At 52.2% G+C, this 16,066-nt stretch overlaps 1 protein-coding gene and 1 long non-coding RNA gene across 4 annotated transcripts in view; both read left to right on the top strand.

The window, feature by feature from the left end:
* LOC135323415 (uncharacterized) overlaps positions 1-16,066 on the top strand; it is a 225,301-nt gene that overhangs the window by 18,319 nt on the left and 190,916 nt on the right. The window lies entirely within an intron of this gene.
* Positions 6,508-14,351, top strand: CEBPB (CCAAT enhancer binding protein beta). Its single transcript, XM_031433624.2, has one exon. It carries the CDS (start codon positions 6,735-6,737, stop codon positions 7,773-7,775), a length of 1,041 nt encoding a protein of 346 aa, XP_031289484.2. The 5' UTR covers positions 6,508-6,734; the 3' UTR covers positions 7,776-14,351.

Raw genomic sequence — 16,066 nt, 5'->3', positions numbered from 1 at the left:
GAGTCTGTTTCTGTTTTATATAGATTTATTTGTATTATTTTTTTAGATTCCGCATGTAGGTGTATAGTATTTGTCTTTCTCTGCCTCACTTCTCTTAGTATAATATTCTCTATGTCCATCCATGTTGCTGCAAATGGCATTATTTCATTCTTTTTTATGGCTGAGTAATATTCTGTTGTATATATGTATACCATATATTCTTAAGCCAGTCGTCTGTTGATGGGCACTTGGGTTGTTTCCATGTCTTGGCTATTATAAATAATGCTGCTATGAACATTGGGGGTACATGTATCTTTTTGAATTAGAGTTTTTGTCTTTTCCGGATATACATCCAAAAGTGGGATTGCTGGATCATATGGTAACTCTATAAAATTTACCATCTTTACTACGATTCAGTGGGATTAAGTACATTCACACTGTTGTGCAACCTTCACCATCATCCAACTCCAGGACTTTGTCGTCTTCTCAGACTGAAATTCTGTACCCATTAAACAACTCCCCCTTCCTGTCTCCCCAGCCCCTGGCAACCACCATTCTATTTTCTGTCTCTGTGAGTTTGACTGCTCTCGGTACCTCATATAAGTCTAAGCAGACAGTGTTTATCCTTTTGTGTCTGGCTTATTTCACTTAGAACCTCAAGGTTCATCCATGCTGTAGCATGCGTCAGAATTTCCTTCCTTTTAAAGGCTGAATAATATCCTTAGTATGTACAGACCCCATTTTGTTTACCCCTTCATACATCAACGGACACTTGGGTTGCTTCCATCTTTTAGCTATTGTGAATAATGCTGCCATGAACATGGGTGTACAAATATATCTCTAAAACCCTGCTTTTAATTCTTTTGGGTGTATACCTAGAAGTGGAATTGGTGGATCATATGGTAATTCTATTTTTAATTTTTTGAGGAACTCCCATACTGTTTCCCACAGTGGCTGTACCATTTTACATTCAAGTCAACAGTGCACAAGGGTTCCAGTTTCCTTATATTTTCACCAACACATGTTATTTTCTGTTTCTCTTGACAGTAGCCATCACAGTGCATGTGAAGCGGTCGCTCATTGTGGTTTTGATTTTGCGTTTTCCTAATGATTAGTGATGCTGAGCATCTTTCCATGTGTTTATTCGCTATTCATATATCTTCTTTGAGGAAATGTCTAAGTCTTTTGCCTATTTTTAATTGTTTTTGTTGTTCTTGTTGTTGAGTTGTAGAAGTTCTTTATATACTCTGGATAGTAACCTCTTATCAGATATATGACTTGCAAATATTTTTCTTGAATTCCGTAGGCTGCCTTTCCACTCTGTTGATTTTATCCTTTAATGTCCAGGAGTTTTTAACTTTGATGTGTCAGATGTATCTACTTTTTTCTGTTTGTTTCTAGTGTTTTTGGTGTCATATTGCTTGTCCCTTTAAATGGCTGTGGAGTGGTCCACTGTGTGGTTGTTCTACAGCTGGATTTATCAGCAGATTCTGAAGCTTCTACCTTTAAAATAGGTTCAGAATCTGTCCACTTCTCACCACCTCCATGGCCTGGTGGAGTCCACAGGCATCTGCCTGCACAACTGCAGTTACCTTCTCCTTGGGCTCCCTCCTCTGCTCTTACCTCCAGTACAATCCATCCTTCATAGGCCTCCAGAGGGATTCCTTTAGAACCTAAGTCAGATCCTGTCCCTCTGCTAAAAAGTCTCCATGGCTCCCACTAACCCAGAATGAAGGCAGTCTTTACAGTGGCCCACAAAACCTTGTGCAGTATGGCTCCCACATCTCTAGGAGATCATTTCCTGCTACTTTCCCTGTACTCCACCCACAGCAACTACATGGGCCAGGCAGGCTCCTACCTCAGGGCCTTTGCACTTGCTGTTCCCCCTGCTGCTATCTGCATGGCCCACTCCCTCATTGCTCTCATGTTTTTGCTCACCTGTCACCTCAATGAGGCCTCCCCTGACCACTTTAATCTAAGGTTAAAATCGATTTCCCGGCACTCCCTATCCCCCTCTATGCTGTATTTTTCTCCATGGTGCTTACCAGAATCTAACACATTCTATACTTTATTCTTTCATTTTGTTTATTGTTTGTCCTCCCCAAGGGGAATATCAACTTCATGAGAACAGCAATCGCTTCTGTCTTGTTCATAAATATATCTCTAGGGCATGAACCATAGTAGATGAAAAAAAAATTGATGAATGACAACATGAAAATGAGTACCTTTTGTCTGTTTGCTGGACATTTGTATTTCTTTCAGTGGTGGCTTGCTCATGTCCTGTGAGCATCTATTATATCCATGGTGCTGACCTCTGTATCCCGTAAGCAAAGTATCCAGTAGGTCCTCCCTCAGTCAAAAGGCTTCATTTAAATCACTCCTGCATTCCCAGAGCTGGCCACGTGGTGGCAGCATATACCCAGGCAAGTTTCACTAGTCAGCTCAGGGTCTCCCAGGACTCCAAAATTTTGGATCCCAGGACACTGGACCTGGCAGCTCTTAGGGATCTAATCTAGGCCCCATTTGGTAGATGGAGAAAGTGAGGGCTCAAAGAAGACGTGTGGTGGGAAAAATCTCGAAGATAGGAATCAGGGGAATCTAGCCTTTAGGTCCGGGTCTTCTACCAGTTCACTGTGATTTGGGGGGTTGGGGGAAGCTGTAACCCACTCTGGGCTTGTTTCCCATCTGCCTGCTTTGTGAGGTTTTCATGACTCGCTGTGTTCAGGCCCTTTGTGAGGCCAAGGGGAGGTAATTCGCTCCCATGTGTCGAGGCAGGCCAGTGTGAGGGGGAACAGCAGGCCCAGAACACCCAAGAGAGAAGGGATATATTACCACCATTTAATACATCAGAGACTGAGATCTAGAGGGGACCCCAGGGTGCCACAGCCAGGAGGGTACAGGGCAGAAACAAAAATCCAATCCCACAGTCCCCCAACTCCATATCCACTAGTGACAATCTCTCTGATGGTTCCCTCTTCAGTCGTATTTTTTGACCTGCTGGCTGATTTCTAAGCCCCTCTGCAAACACCTTTACCACTCTCTGTCAAAGAAGCAATAATGGGACCCTTCTTGGGCAAGTCACCTCAGTTTTCTCCTCCTGGAAATGGGGCTAAGGAAAAGCTGCAGACACTGGGAAAAGGATTTCTGGAAGCAGCCTGGGGACAGAGGAGGGAGTGTATCTGGGTAGAAAAGTGTCTGTTCCTCCACAATCCCTGCCTGGCTTCTGCCCACCACTTGTAGCCATGTGGTCCCAGCCCACGGCTTCCAGTTTTAAAAGAGAAGCTGGAAATTTGAATTTTGATGTGAAGTGTCTTGGTTTTTAAATGTTGGCAATAAATTCATTTAAAAAACAAAACAGACAAAAAATCCAAAGCAAAACACCATGGGGTCAAGCCAAACACATCTGTGGGTTGGATTTGGCTGCTGGCTGCCAGTTTCAGACCCTTCCCCCCCCCCCCCCCCGCGGTTCCTACAAACACCTACGCCAGACAGTAACTAGGAGAGGTCATTGTGGGTGGTGTCAGGTGGATCCTGGTTTCTGGGCCCTCGCTGCCTGCAGGGCCACTGGGGCGTGCTCCAGGCCTCTGGGCCATAGTGGTTCAGCTCACATCATCCCCCTCCTTGAGGAAAGGCTGAGCATTAATGGTGGGGCAGCAGGCAGGGCCTGTTGAGCAACGAACCTTGTAAAAACAAGGGCTTACGTCACCTGTGCACGCAGCCTCCCTGCAGGACACCTGGGGTGGCACTAGGATGGGAACTGCCACTGATTTCACCGTCAGGCCAGAATGGGGAATCCAGGGCAGGGCAGAAGCAAAAGGCTCAGTATTTGGTGGGTGAGGACAGAAAGGCAAGACCCTGATGGGGCTGAGTCTGGTACTTGGGGGCTAGTCCCTAGGGTCTGGGTTGTACCTTGACTCACTGTGTGACCCTAACCACCCTTCTCTGGGCCTCAGCTTTTCCATTCAGAAAATGGGGTTCACATCACCAGACCTGTTATGATTTATTATGAACCCAAAGTTCAGGCTGAAAGATTTTAATCCTTCCCACCCCTTGAATGTGGCCTTGAACAGGCACACTTGTCTCTGCTGGGCCTCAGTTTCCTCATTTGTAAAGAAGAGATAATAATAGAACCTCCTTCCTACAAATTTTCCAGAGGATTAAATGAGTTAATATGTGCAAAGAGCTTAAAGTGTGGTTCAGAGAATGTGAAAGATTGGCTTGAGGACCCACAGCAAATCCTCCAATTAGCTGCAGACTCCCCCAAGTCTCACTGCATCTCCCCAGAACCCTGAAGGGGGGTTGCTGAGGCTCAGAGAGGGGAGCCATCTTGTCCGAGGTCACACAGCCCAGCTAATAGTGGGGGAAGGGGAACCTCACCTTCTCCTCAGCTTTCTCTATTGAGCACCTGCTGTGTGCTGGCACTGATCTAGGCACTGGGAAACAGCAATGAACAAAACAAAAATCCCTGCCCTGGTGAGGCTGACAATGGTAGGGGGCAGTAGGGACAGAAATCAAAATGGATAAGGGGTAGTGTTGATTGTAATAAGAACGGTGAAGGAAATGAAGCAGGGGGATGTCTGGTTCTAGGTCCAGAGGGGGTAGCAAATGCATTCATTCACTGGTAAATTTTGAGCATGCCTGGCCCAGGGGTTCCCATATTTGAGGGCCAGTGCTCATGGAGGGGGCAGTCTGGAGGGGGACTGAGGTAGACAAGACAACTAGGATAATGGTGACTGGAGATAAGGGCTGGGAAGGAAGTTCACCAGCAGGTGGGGCAGGGAGGGCCTCTTGGAGGCAGTGGCCCTCAAGCTCAGCCCTGAGTGTCCCATTTTGCAGCTTGGGAGGCCTGGATGGATGGCCCTGGGGCCTTGGATCCCTCCCCAGCCCAGAGGCTGCTGGGAAGCCTCAGAAAGCCAGCAGGCTGGGCCAGTGTTTCATCCTGTCCCTCCCTGCCCCCCCCCCCCCCCCCCCCCGCCAAGGGCGCTCAGATATGTCATTTCTCCAGCTCTCCGGGGCGGAGGTCACCCCAGCTCACCAGATAACACTGAAGGTTGAGCAATGCCCGCCTGCCCGCCAGGGCCAGGGCTGGGGGCAGTGGGCCGGGGGTCAGTACCAGGCAGAATGGGAGCTCCTGCCTGGATGGCCTGCATCGGGAGTGACAGAGGGGTGGGTCCAAGGAGCTGCCCAAATGACCCAGGAATGGTGCCAGAGAGGGCAAGGGTCTGCTGGAGCCCACGGCAGGGGACAGGGAAGGCCTCTCAGGCCTCTGTTCAGATCTAGGTGGCCCATCTTGTTTCCCCATCTGTGAACCAGGGACAACAAGGGCATCCTCCTGGCAGGGTGAAAAAGCAAACTCTTGGTCCAGGCCCACCCTCAGTGCACAGTAAGGACCTGGTGAAAATAGGGGAAGTCCCTTTTTTCTCTTGCATGGCTGGAACTCGGCCCACCAGCCTCAGAAACAGATGTTTTGGCCTTATGTTGACAAATAGGTCTGCAGGTGCCTGGACAAGGGCTTTTCTTTTTAGAATAGTTGGGGACATTAGGCCATGTCACCAATCTGGGCCTCTTTGTACCCTGGGAGGAAGCCCTTCTTTCTGATGCGTGTCCCAGAGCAGAAAGCTTTATGTTTGGGAGTCTGTGGTGGAGAGAGTAATATAACTAATAATAACAGTAAGGACATCTGCACGCACTTAAGCTTGGATAAGTGAAGTGACTCCCCCAAGGTCACACAGTGGGTCAGAGCCCAGCACCCGCACCGCCCCAGGTTGAGGTGGGGTGGGGCTGGTGAAGACCCGGGTGTGGTCTGAGGGGGCGGGCAGGTGCAGAGGGCGGGGCTGGAGGAGGGGCGCGGCCGACCCCCGCAGAGGCCCCAGAGAGCTAGCTACTGACCTGCACTCCCCAAGCACCCCCGACTTTTCTTATTTAAGAGGTGAAGTCACCGCAGGTGTGAAATCCCCTCCTTCCAAGAGCTGGGGATGAGGGCAAATTTAGGGGCGGGGACGGGCCCAGGGAAGGGTCGTGGAGTGTGGAGGTGGGTCACCTCTCTGCTAGCCAGAGCTGGGGGTTGGGGTCTCCAGGATCCCGCCTGGGGCGCGTCCCTTCCGTGGGGCGTCGGGACTGGGTGCTGCAGGATCCTGAAGCCATTGCCTCCTCCAGCAGGGGGCGGGCCGCGGCCGTGTTTGGGGTAGGGGAAGGCGATCGCGTTGCCCCCTCCCAGGATCCCCTCCTCCCTTCTAGTACAGCCTCCAGCCCGGAGGGGGCGGTCCGGGGGCGGGTTCGCACCTCCTTGTTCCCAATCCCGGGGCCGACGGGTGGGGGTAGGCAAGGGGCGTGAAGCCGCCCCCTCACCCGCGGGCCAGGGGACCCCCAAGGGCGCGCTCTGGGTTTCTAGTCTGGTCACTGTGCCCCACTGCCGCCCTCCTGGGGGTCTTGGGCGGCCACAGCGTGTCCTCTGCGTGCCCGAGGAGGGGTGGGGCGGACGTCAGGCGTGACGCCGCCGTTGCCATGGCCCGCCTTTATAAATAACCGGGCTCAGGAGAAACTTTAGCGAGTCAGAGCCGCGCACGGGACCGGGAAGGGGACCCACTAGAGGGTCCAGCCGCCAGCCCCCGCACTAGTAGCGGCCACCCCAGCGGCAGTAGCAGCAGCAGCAGCAGCAGCAACACAGCAGCGACAGTTCGGAGTCGGGAGGCCGCGCCACCTGCGGGCCGGCCGGAGCGGGCAGCCCCAGGCCCCCTCCCCGGGCACCCGCGTTCATGCAACGCCTGGTGGCCTGGGACCCAGCATGTCTCCCCCTGCCGCCGCCGCCTGCTTTTAAATCCATGGAAGTGGCCAACTTCTACTACGAGGCGGACTGCTTGGCTGCTGCGTACGGCGGCAAGGCGGCCCCCGCGGCGCCCCCCGTAGCCAGACCCGGGCCGCGCCCCCCCGCCGGCGAGCTGGGTAGCATCGGTGACCACGAGCGCGCCATCGACTTCAGCCCGTACCTGGAGCCGCTGGGCGCGCCGCAGGCCCCGGCGCCAGCCACGGCCACGGACACCTTCGAGGCGGCTCCGCCCGCGCCCGCCCCCACGCCCGCCTCCTCCGGGCAGCACCACGACTTCCTCTCCGACCTCTTCTCCGACGACTACGGGGGCAAGAACTGCAAGAAGGCAGCCGAATACGGCTACGTGAGCCTGGGGCGTCTGGGGGCCGCCAAGGGCGCGCTGCACCCGGGCTGCTTCGCGCCCCTACACCCGCCGCCCCCGCCGCCGCCGCCGCAGCCGGCTGAGCTCAAGGCGGAGCCGGGCTTCGAGCCCGCGGACTGCAAGCGGAAGGAGGAGGCCGGAGCGCCGGGCGGCGGCGCCGCAGGCATGGCGGCTGGCTTCCCGTACGCGCTGCGCGCCTACCTCGGCTACCAGGCGGTGCCGAGCGGCAGCAGCGGGAGCCTGTCCACGTCCTCGTCGTCCAGCCCGCCCGGCACGCCGAGCCCCGCCGACTCTAAGCCGCCCCCGGCCGCCTGCTACGCGGGGGCGACGCCGGCGCCCTCGCAGGTCAAGAGCAAGGCCAAGAAGACCGTGGACAAGCATAGCGACGAGTACAAGATCCGGCGCGAGCGCAACAACATCGCGGTGCGCAAGAGCCGCGACAAGGCCAAGATGCGCAACCTGGAGACGCAGCACAAGGTCCTGGAGCTCACGGCCGAGAACGAGCGGCTCCAGAAGAAGGTGGAGCAGCTGTCGCGCGAGCTCAGCACCCTGCGGAACTTGTTCAAGCAGCTGCCCGAGCCCCTGCTTGCCTCCTCCGGCCACTGCTAGCGCGGCCCCCGCGCGCGTCCCCCTGCCGGCCGGCCTCTGCGCTGCCGGGCGCGCCGCGGCCGCTGAGACTCCGGGAAGCGCCCGCGCTCCCGCCCCCGCCCCTGGTGGCGCCGGCAAAACTTTGGCACTGGGGCACTTGGCAGCGCGGGGAGCTCGTCGGTAATTTTAATATTTTATTATATATATCTATATTTTTGTCCAAACCAACCGCACATACAGATGGGCCGCCCGCCCGTGGTGTTATTTAAAGAAGAAACGTCTATGTGTACAGATGAATGATAAACTCTGCCTCTTCTGCCCCCCTCTCCAGGCGCCGGCGGGCGGGCCGGTTTCGAAGTTGATGCAATCGGTTTAAACATGGCTGAACGTGTGTGTACACGGGACTGACGCAACCCACGTGTAACTGTCAGCCGGGCCCTGAGTAATCGCTTAAAGATGTTCCTACGGGGTTGTTGCTGTTGCTGTTGTTTTTGTTTTTGTTGTTGTTTTTTTTGGTCTTTTTTGTATTATAAAAAAATAATCTATTTCTATGAGAAAAGAGGCATCTGTATATTTGGGAACCTTTTCCGTTTCAAGCATTAAGAACACTTTTAATAAACTTTTTTTTTTTTGAAAATGGTTAAAAAGCCTTTTGGGGGCAGTAGTTGGCTTTTGATTTTTTTTCCCTTTATTTTGGATTTATGATTTTATATTTGCTTTTCTGGTGTGTGTAGGGTTGGGGGGGTGTGTGTGTGAGCTGTTACAATTTTTGGCTTTTTAGTTGGTTGAGTGGGGGTGTTGCAGCTGCTTTTTCTCTTCTGCTACTCCCCACCAGGGCCTGTGCTTGGAGATGGGGGTACCAGGCCAGGGGTGGGGGAGGGGCAGAGGAGTGCTGGGTCATGCTTTCAGGGTGACTCAGTGCCCCGGGTGTTGGGGAGGAGTGGCTGGGAAACCTGTTTGGGGAGGGGGTCCAGGGCCTCTGGCTGGTCCTGAGTGCCAGACTTGGGTTTAGAGGGGCGTGGAGGGCTGTGACTTCTGCACAATGCTTGGATACCCAATCAGCAGGCCTGTGACTCTGAAAGAGGAGTGGGTGCAGGTCTTGGTCCTGCTGAGCCCAAGTCAGGGCAGATTCTTTTGGTAAATGCAGTGGGGCAGGTTGTTTAAAAAATAGTATGTGTGTGTATATGTATTTTTAAGAGAATAGCTTGGGTGTGTGGGCGGGCTTGTGTTTGTGTGCCCCTGGCCAGCGAGAGGGGAGAATCTGGGCTAGGTGGGGAGGCGGAGGGAAGGGTTCCTATACTTCTACTCCTTTCCCTAGGGGTGGGAGATGTACCACTTGTCCTCTTTGCCCAGTTGTGGACACTGAGGCCCAATCTCACCTGCTTGCTCAAGGTGGCTGAGCCCAAGCTGCAGTCCCTGATTCCCTGGGAAAGAAATGGCCCCTGGCAAGGCTTCTGCTTCCCTGCCCCCTGATACCCTCCCGCCCCTCTGCACTGCACCTCCACCCCCACTCTAGCCCTGGACGGCATTCCTGAGAGCTGAGGATGTAGACGGAGGGGTTAGTGGATACACGTACAGCGTCCCACGGTGCCTGGCACGCAGGAGGTGTTACATAAGCGTTTGCTCTTGTTATTATTTTTCACTGGGAGGCTCCTGGCATTTGGCACTTGAGTCTTTAGTACAGCGTGAGTGTGGCCAGCACTTGCCAGGGGCTGGTGTCCAGTAAACCCTGGACCTGCCCCATCTCATTTAAACCTCACAACAACTTCTGGAGAGGCTGGTACTATTAGAAGGCTTGTTTTTAGAGCCGTGGAGCAGACTTTTGGCTGTCACATCCCTAAACGTGAGAAATTGGCTTGGGGGTCCGCCTGCCCTAGGAATTCATGGGTGGAGGTTGGAAGGGGGAGCCTCATAGATTAGTTTGTTGAGGGCATGGTGTGGCCTGGGATTTTGGGAGCAGCTGCTGTTACTGTGGCTTGAGAATGGGGAATGCTTTTTCCCTCCCTTTCCTTTTGGGGGCCTGGATGTTCTTTCCCTGTGGGACCCCAGGATGTGGGGGATAGAGACACTCAGCCCCCACCATTATGTAGCTGAGGATCAAGGCAAACACCACCTCCCTAACACTAGTGTCTCCCGTTTGTGGCCTGAGGGCTGTACAGAGCACTGGGCAGAAATAACCTCACTTTGGCTCTGGGCCTCTGGTCTGGCCCTGGATAGGTCTTCTCGCCTGGAGTGGCCGGGTGGCTGATGGGAACCTGGAGTCTCAGAGTCAGTCCAGTACCAGCGACAGCATATCGGCTCAACTCCCTCTGGGTTTTACCTGCTGAAGGGCAGGGCCTTGGGGGCTGGATCCTGGGAACGAGGTAGCTCAGTCTTTGGGTGGGGAGGGGGTGTTGCAATTTAGGAACGGACCTCTTCAATCCTCACTCTCCTTCTGGTCATCGAAGGTTGGCTAGTGGCTGCCCCTCACCCATTTTTGCATCACGAGGACACAAAGGAGAGAGGGGAGCAACCTGGCCAAAGAGTGACCCCAGGCTTCCCTTTCCTGAACGACGTAGCAGAGCCAGTGTTGAGTGCAGCTCTTCACACACTCCCACCCTGCTGTAATCTACGTAAGCACCCAGGGAAGTTGTTAACACCTGTTTTCAAAAGTAAACTGAGGCCCAAAAACAGTGGGGTTAGTGCTCAGGTAGGACAAGAGTGGAACCAGTTAGAAAGCTAAGTCCGACCCCCAAGTCTCTGGGGAGAGCTTGGGGCTGAGAGCCTGGTTGGTAATCCCAGCCCCTCTCCCAAATTCTGAGCCCCCGCCTGGAGGACTCCTTGCCCCACCCCCAGCTCAGGCACCCCACGTGCCAGAGTTAAGTGACTTGCTGACGGTTTCAGTTTGGAAGTGACATTAAGGGGACTTGAACTTGAACCCATCTAACTACTGCTGAAGAGGTCTGGGAGAAATAGGTAAACAGGTTGAGGGCTCTGATGGTGGCCTGTGTAGCCTAATGTGGGAGCACTGTGGACAGAAATGTGCCCAAAGGACTTGGGGAAACGTCATAGATTGGGGGAACACCCACCCTATGGCTCCACTAGGCTAGGAGGTCTAAAGTCTTGTAGAGTGGAGGGACTAGTCCATTCAAAAGCTGGGAAACAAGAAAGAGAGCAGGATGGGGTGAAGCATGAGGAGGCCAGGGACATGCCTCAAGGAATAAGAATAATAGTGGATGCAAGTTCAGTGCTTACGATGTGCAAACAGCACTCCAAGACCTTGGCACAGATGGATTTGCTGGTTTCTTCCATCTGCCTGGGAAAGCTGGTCATGTTAACCACAGGCCCATTTAGTGGGGTTGACCACTGAGGCTAGCTGGGACCCCTAACCTGTTGTTTGCTCAGGACAGGAGAGTTGACAGAACACATTTACACCTCATAATCTTAGGCAATTGCCTCACAACCTGGTGACTTTACCAAGGAGAAAAGTGGGTGTCAGAAATGAAAGCTGTAGACACTGCTGGGTGATGGGCCCTGTGCTCAGGGTGTGCTGGCTCATCGGTGTCTTGGAGGCCATGGCTTTCGTTATTGGCATTTTCCTCCCAAGCAAGCGGGCTCAGAGAGGGTAAGTGGCCTGTTCAAGGTTGCACAGCTAAGAATGGTAGAAGTTGGGGTAGGAAAGAGGAGGGGAACTTCCCCATCTGAACACCTAAAGAATGTCCTCCTCCCCTAAAGTCCTGTTCAGACCTCCCTGGGACTTTTTTGTTTTTGTTTCTGAGATTGTTTATTTGTCCAGTTTTTTTTCATTTATTTAACAAGCATTTATTGATAACCTGTTGTGTGCCAGGCCCTATGCTAGGTGTTGGGGACATGTGACCAAGATGGAGGTGACAGTTTATGGGGAGACACAGACAGTAAATATCTAGTAACTGGAACAAGATAATGACAGGTGGGGGTGAGGGCTCTGAGGCAAGGAAAGTAGGGCAGGGAGTGGTGGGGAGGTCTGGGAAGGCCTCTTCTAGGAGATGGCATCTGAGCAGAGGCCTGAGCCAGGTGAGGTGTGAGGAGGGAAGAGCATCAGCTTCCTGAGCACTCACTCTACACCAGGCGTCGTGTGTACCTTATGTGCCTTTTATCCTTGCGAGAATCCAATGACGTGGATGCCATGTATCATCCCCTCTTCCCTAGTTGGGAAAACTGAGGCACAGAGAGGTGAAGACACTGGCCCAATGGCTGATAAGTGACCAGGGTGAGACCTTCTCCTCCTGCCTCCTGCCCCCCAGACCTCTCATCTGTTCTGTTTTTCTGTCCTGCTCCCACCCCCTTAGTCCTTTCTCAGCCTTTCACCTACTTGGTGACTTGTGATGGAGTCCCAGTGGCCCCAGCTAGCCGGCCATGTGGCCAGACCCCACTCCTTGGGAGTTTTCAACCTTGTATTGGTTGTGGCCATGGGCAGGGAAGTGAGGGGGGCCAGGGTGGGCTGGGAAATTAGGGGCTTCTGGGGCTCCAGGCTGTCAGAGTTCGAGTCCCTTCCAGGTGCCCTCTGAGGCCAAGAGGTAGGAGTCGTGTTTCAGAGTGGAGACCTGAGACTCTGAGAAGGGACCTCACTTGCCCAGAAAGAAGAAAAATTGGGATCTGAATCCAGGTCTGTCTGAGACCCAGGCTAAGCCACTTTTCTGTCTACTAGTTACTGTACATGGGAGAACAGATGAGCAAACCTCGATTTTGCACCCTTTGACCCATCTTTGAGTAAGATGCAGGGAAAAAAAGCTCTGAGCTTTGTCCCTTACTTGCTTGGTGACATTGGGCAAGATGATTGACCAGTTTGGGTCTGGGCTTCAGATGACGGATTAGCAGGCTAATGTCGGACTATGATAAAGGCTTTGGGGAAGTGGTAGAGGGTGACTGGGGAGAGTATTTAGAGAGCATTCCAGGCAGAAGAAGCAGCAGGTGCAAAGGCTCTGACATAGGACCAAGCTCAGTATATCACGGAAAGAGTGAGGAGCAGTGTGGCTAGAGTAGAGGCAGCCAGGGGTGGAGTGGGGAGAGGGGGACAGATGGTGGCAGGGTCCTTCATGCAAGGCCGTGGAGGCCAGGGTGAGGCTCAGAGAGGTTGTTTTGAGGATGGATGATTGGGTGTTCCTGCCAGGGCTTGGCACCCGGAAAGCCCTTAAGTTTGTCGATGGGATGACACAGGCCCCTCGGCCTCAGGATTAGGCAAAGTGCAATGGGTGAAGGGGGCAGGGAAGCTGCTTGCCTGGGCCCAGGAGATCTTGTGGGTGAGGAGCCTCTGACCCAGGGCCTGGAGCCACAGGCAGGAATGAGGGGAAGGGCATGCCAGGAGTGGGGTACGGGAGGAGCAAAGGCTGGGAGCCAAGAGAGGGAGAGTTCTTTGGGAAGCAGTGACTGTAGGGGAGAGGGCACTGAGGAGGGAGAGAGGGGAGGCTGGAGAGGGAGGCGGGGCTAGGCCTCCCTGAGGCCTCCGGGTATGGTATTAGGCTATTATGGGGAAGGTAGGACGCTTGACCCCAGGAAGGGTGTCTTCTTTTTATTTGATTTCCTAAGTAGTACCTGATCATGGTGGGAAGGTTGGAGAATACAGAGTATCAATAAAAGAAAGGAATAAAAAGCACCCATAATTCTACTACCCAGAAATAAACCCTGGTTAACTTTCACAGCGTGGCCTTGGGCAAGTCACTTTACCTCTCTGTGCCTTAGTTTCCTTGTTTATAAAATGGAATAATAATAGTATCTTCCTCATAAAGTTGTTGTGAGGATTAAATGAGTTAATCCATGTAACATAGTTAGAGCAGTGCTGGCACACAGTAAGCCTTCATCATCATAATTAATAACATCATTACTATCTTGTAGGGTTAAGAGCCCAGATGCTGGCATTTAGCTGCCTGTATTCTAAATGTCCTGAGGTCACCACTTCCTGGCTGTGTGATTTGGGGTGTGTGACTGTATCTCACTGGGTCTCAGTTTTCTTATCTGTAACAAGAAGAGACTAAAATTCCTTATAATGTTTTGTAAAGATTTGACAGATTAATTCATGCAGGGTGATCGTAGAGAGAGACCTCTGTGTGCAGCAGTTATTTCTTTCCAGAATTTTTGTTCCACGTGTATTTTTTCTTCATTGTAGCTAACGTTGCCTATTTGATATTCACACACCATCCCCCTTTCTTCCTTAGCAATGGGACCCCCTATAGCTGGGGCAGGTGGCAAGTGCTACACATCCCAGCTTCTCTTACAGCGATCGATGACCAATAATATATAAACAGAGATTATAGGTGAGGTTTCCAGGAAAGCTCTTTAAAATGGGCTGACTCAGCTGTGAGATAAATTCCCTTTTGCTTACCCCCTCTGCAATCACACTCATCCCCCTGCTTCTTTATATTTCCTGCCTGGAATTCAGATGAAGTGGCTGGAGCTTCTGGGGCCATCTTGAACATGAGGCAAACATTGAAGCATGGAAGCCACTGAGAGTGGTGAAATCAAGAGATAAAAGACATTGGGTTCTTGATGGTGGTGGAACAGCCACACCAGTCCTTGTCTGCCTTGCTCTGGATTTGTTTACATGGTAGAAAAATAAATCTCTGCTTATTGAGGTCTCTGTCATTTTGGCTTCCTGTTACTGGCAGCTGAATCTATTTCTAACTGATACATTTGCCAAAACGGAATCAACCTGTGTGAGCTGTTTTATGACCTGTATTTTTTAGTGATGCCCCAGTGCTTCCTTGTCTGAGAATGTTCTACTGACACTGTTGCACATGAACTCAGAACGAGGAGCTTGCTCTTTGCTTAGGAAGAATAATTTCCATCAGATATGGTGGAAGGATTTCTTTTAATTCATTTTAATTACAGAAGTAATGCATGAAGACATTCTGTCATGAAAGTTTTCTGCCTGTTCTCACGTGTCTCCTCTGAGACTCTGAAATCTCAGTGTCTGTTAGGATAGGATTGAATCAGGCCCTTGGAATAGACGGAATCTCTTCTGCTAACTCTAGTGAGCCCAAATCCTGCTCCCACCCTCCATATGTGATCCACCAAGGAGACCCTCAGTTTGGAAACAGAGAGGATCAGCCCCTGTTGTAGCTCACAGAGTGTGTTGGCAGCTGCGCTGGGACCAGATACCCCGCACCACCCCAAATAACCCCTCTGCCCCATGCTGCCACTGCCACCACCTGCTCCACTGAGCCCTTGGCCTGCCAGGGCTGGGAGGCACCTTGGCCAGCCTGCCTAGGGCCAACCCAGCTGGGATCTCTGTGAGGTGAGTCTGTAGGCCAGGGAGCTGGGTGGGTGAGCCTTTATATTTATAGCTGTCACCAGATCCCTGCCTCACCGGCCCCAGCCCTGGAGCCCTAATGGATCGGAGGTGGCCAGGGAGGCGGAAGGCTCCTCAGAGAAACTGGTGGGTGGGGGTCAGTAGGCTGTGGAGAAAAACTGGGGTAGGAGTTGGGGCTGCCTGGGCTGCTTTACTCAAGCCTGGCCTCAGTCTTGTCACGCCAACTGGAGCCAGTCATCAGGCTTACCTTGCTGATGCTCTTGGGGGTTGGTGAGGGGCGGGGATAATGGGGACCGTTTCTTTCTGTTAGTCTTGCAACTCAGGTGTAAAGCACTAGCTAATCACACTTCCCAGTTCCTCGGAGAAGATTGCCATCGGTCCTTTCAGGGTCTGCATTGCATTTTGTTTTATTTTCCACCGTCATCCTGGCTCTCCAATCCATTCCACCTGCTTCTCAAAGCTCCCACCCCAATGTGGCTGATGTCTGTCCTATATTCATCTCATTGGTTTGTGTCTTTTTTTCCTAGTGAAATGTACACACACACGAAAGTAATACAACATAGATATACAGCTCATTGGATTTTCCCTGTGTGGACCCATGCCTGTAACCAGCATCCAGATCCAAAAACAGACCATTCCAGAGCCCCAGAAGCACCTTCTAGTCGCCATCCCCCCGCCACCTAAGGGTAATCATTACCCTCATTTCTAATACAAAACATTAATTTTGCCTGTTTCTTGACTTTATATAAATGGAATCACACAGTATGCATCCTTTTGTGTATGACTTCTTTTATTCAGTATTGTAACTGTAATGTTGATCCAAATTGCTGTGTGTATCAGGGTTTGTCCCTTTTTGATACTTAATTCCACTGCGTGGCTATATCATGATGTATTTACCCATTCTATTGCTAAGGGACGTTTAGGTTGTTTCCAGCTTTCATCTCTTTAGAACTGGGCTGTGATGAACATTATAGAGTACATGTCTTTTGGTGAACATATGTACATATATCAGTTGGGTATATGCCTAGGGGTGCCTTGCTGAGTCATA

This window comes from Camelus dromedarius, chromosome 18 (assembly GCF_036321535.1).
Source record: "Camelus dromedarius isolate mCamDro1 chromosome 18, mCamDro1.pat, whole genome shotgun sequence".
In the NCBI taxonomy this organism is placed as follows: domain Eukaryota; kingdom Metazoa; phylum Chordata; class Mammalia; order Artiodactyla; family Camelidae; genus Camelus; species Camelus dromedarius.
Note: the sequence above shows the minus strand (reverse complement) of the source record. Positions and strands in the feature narration are given on the sequence as shown.

Coding starts and splice junctions, on each gene's coding strand:
- CEBPB (XM_031433624.2), top strand. CDS start 6,735: ATGCAACGCCTGGTGGCCTGGGACCCAGCATGTCTCCCCCTGCCGCCG.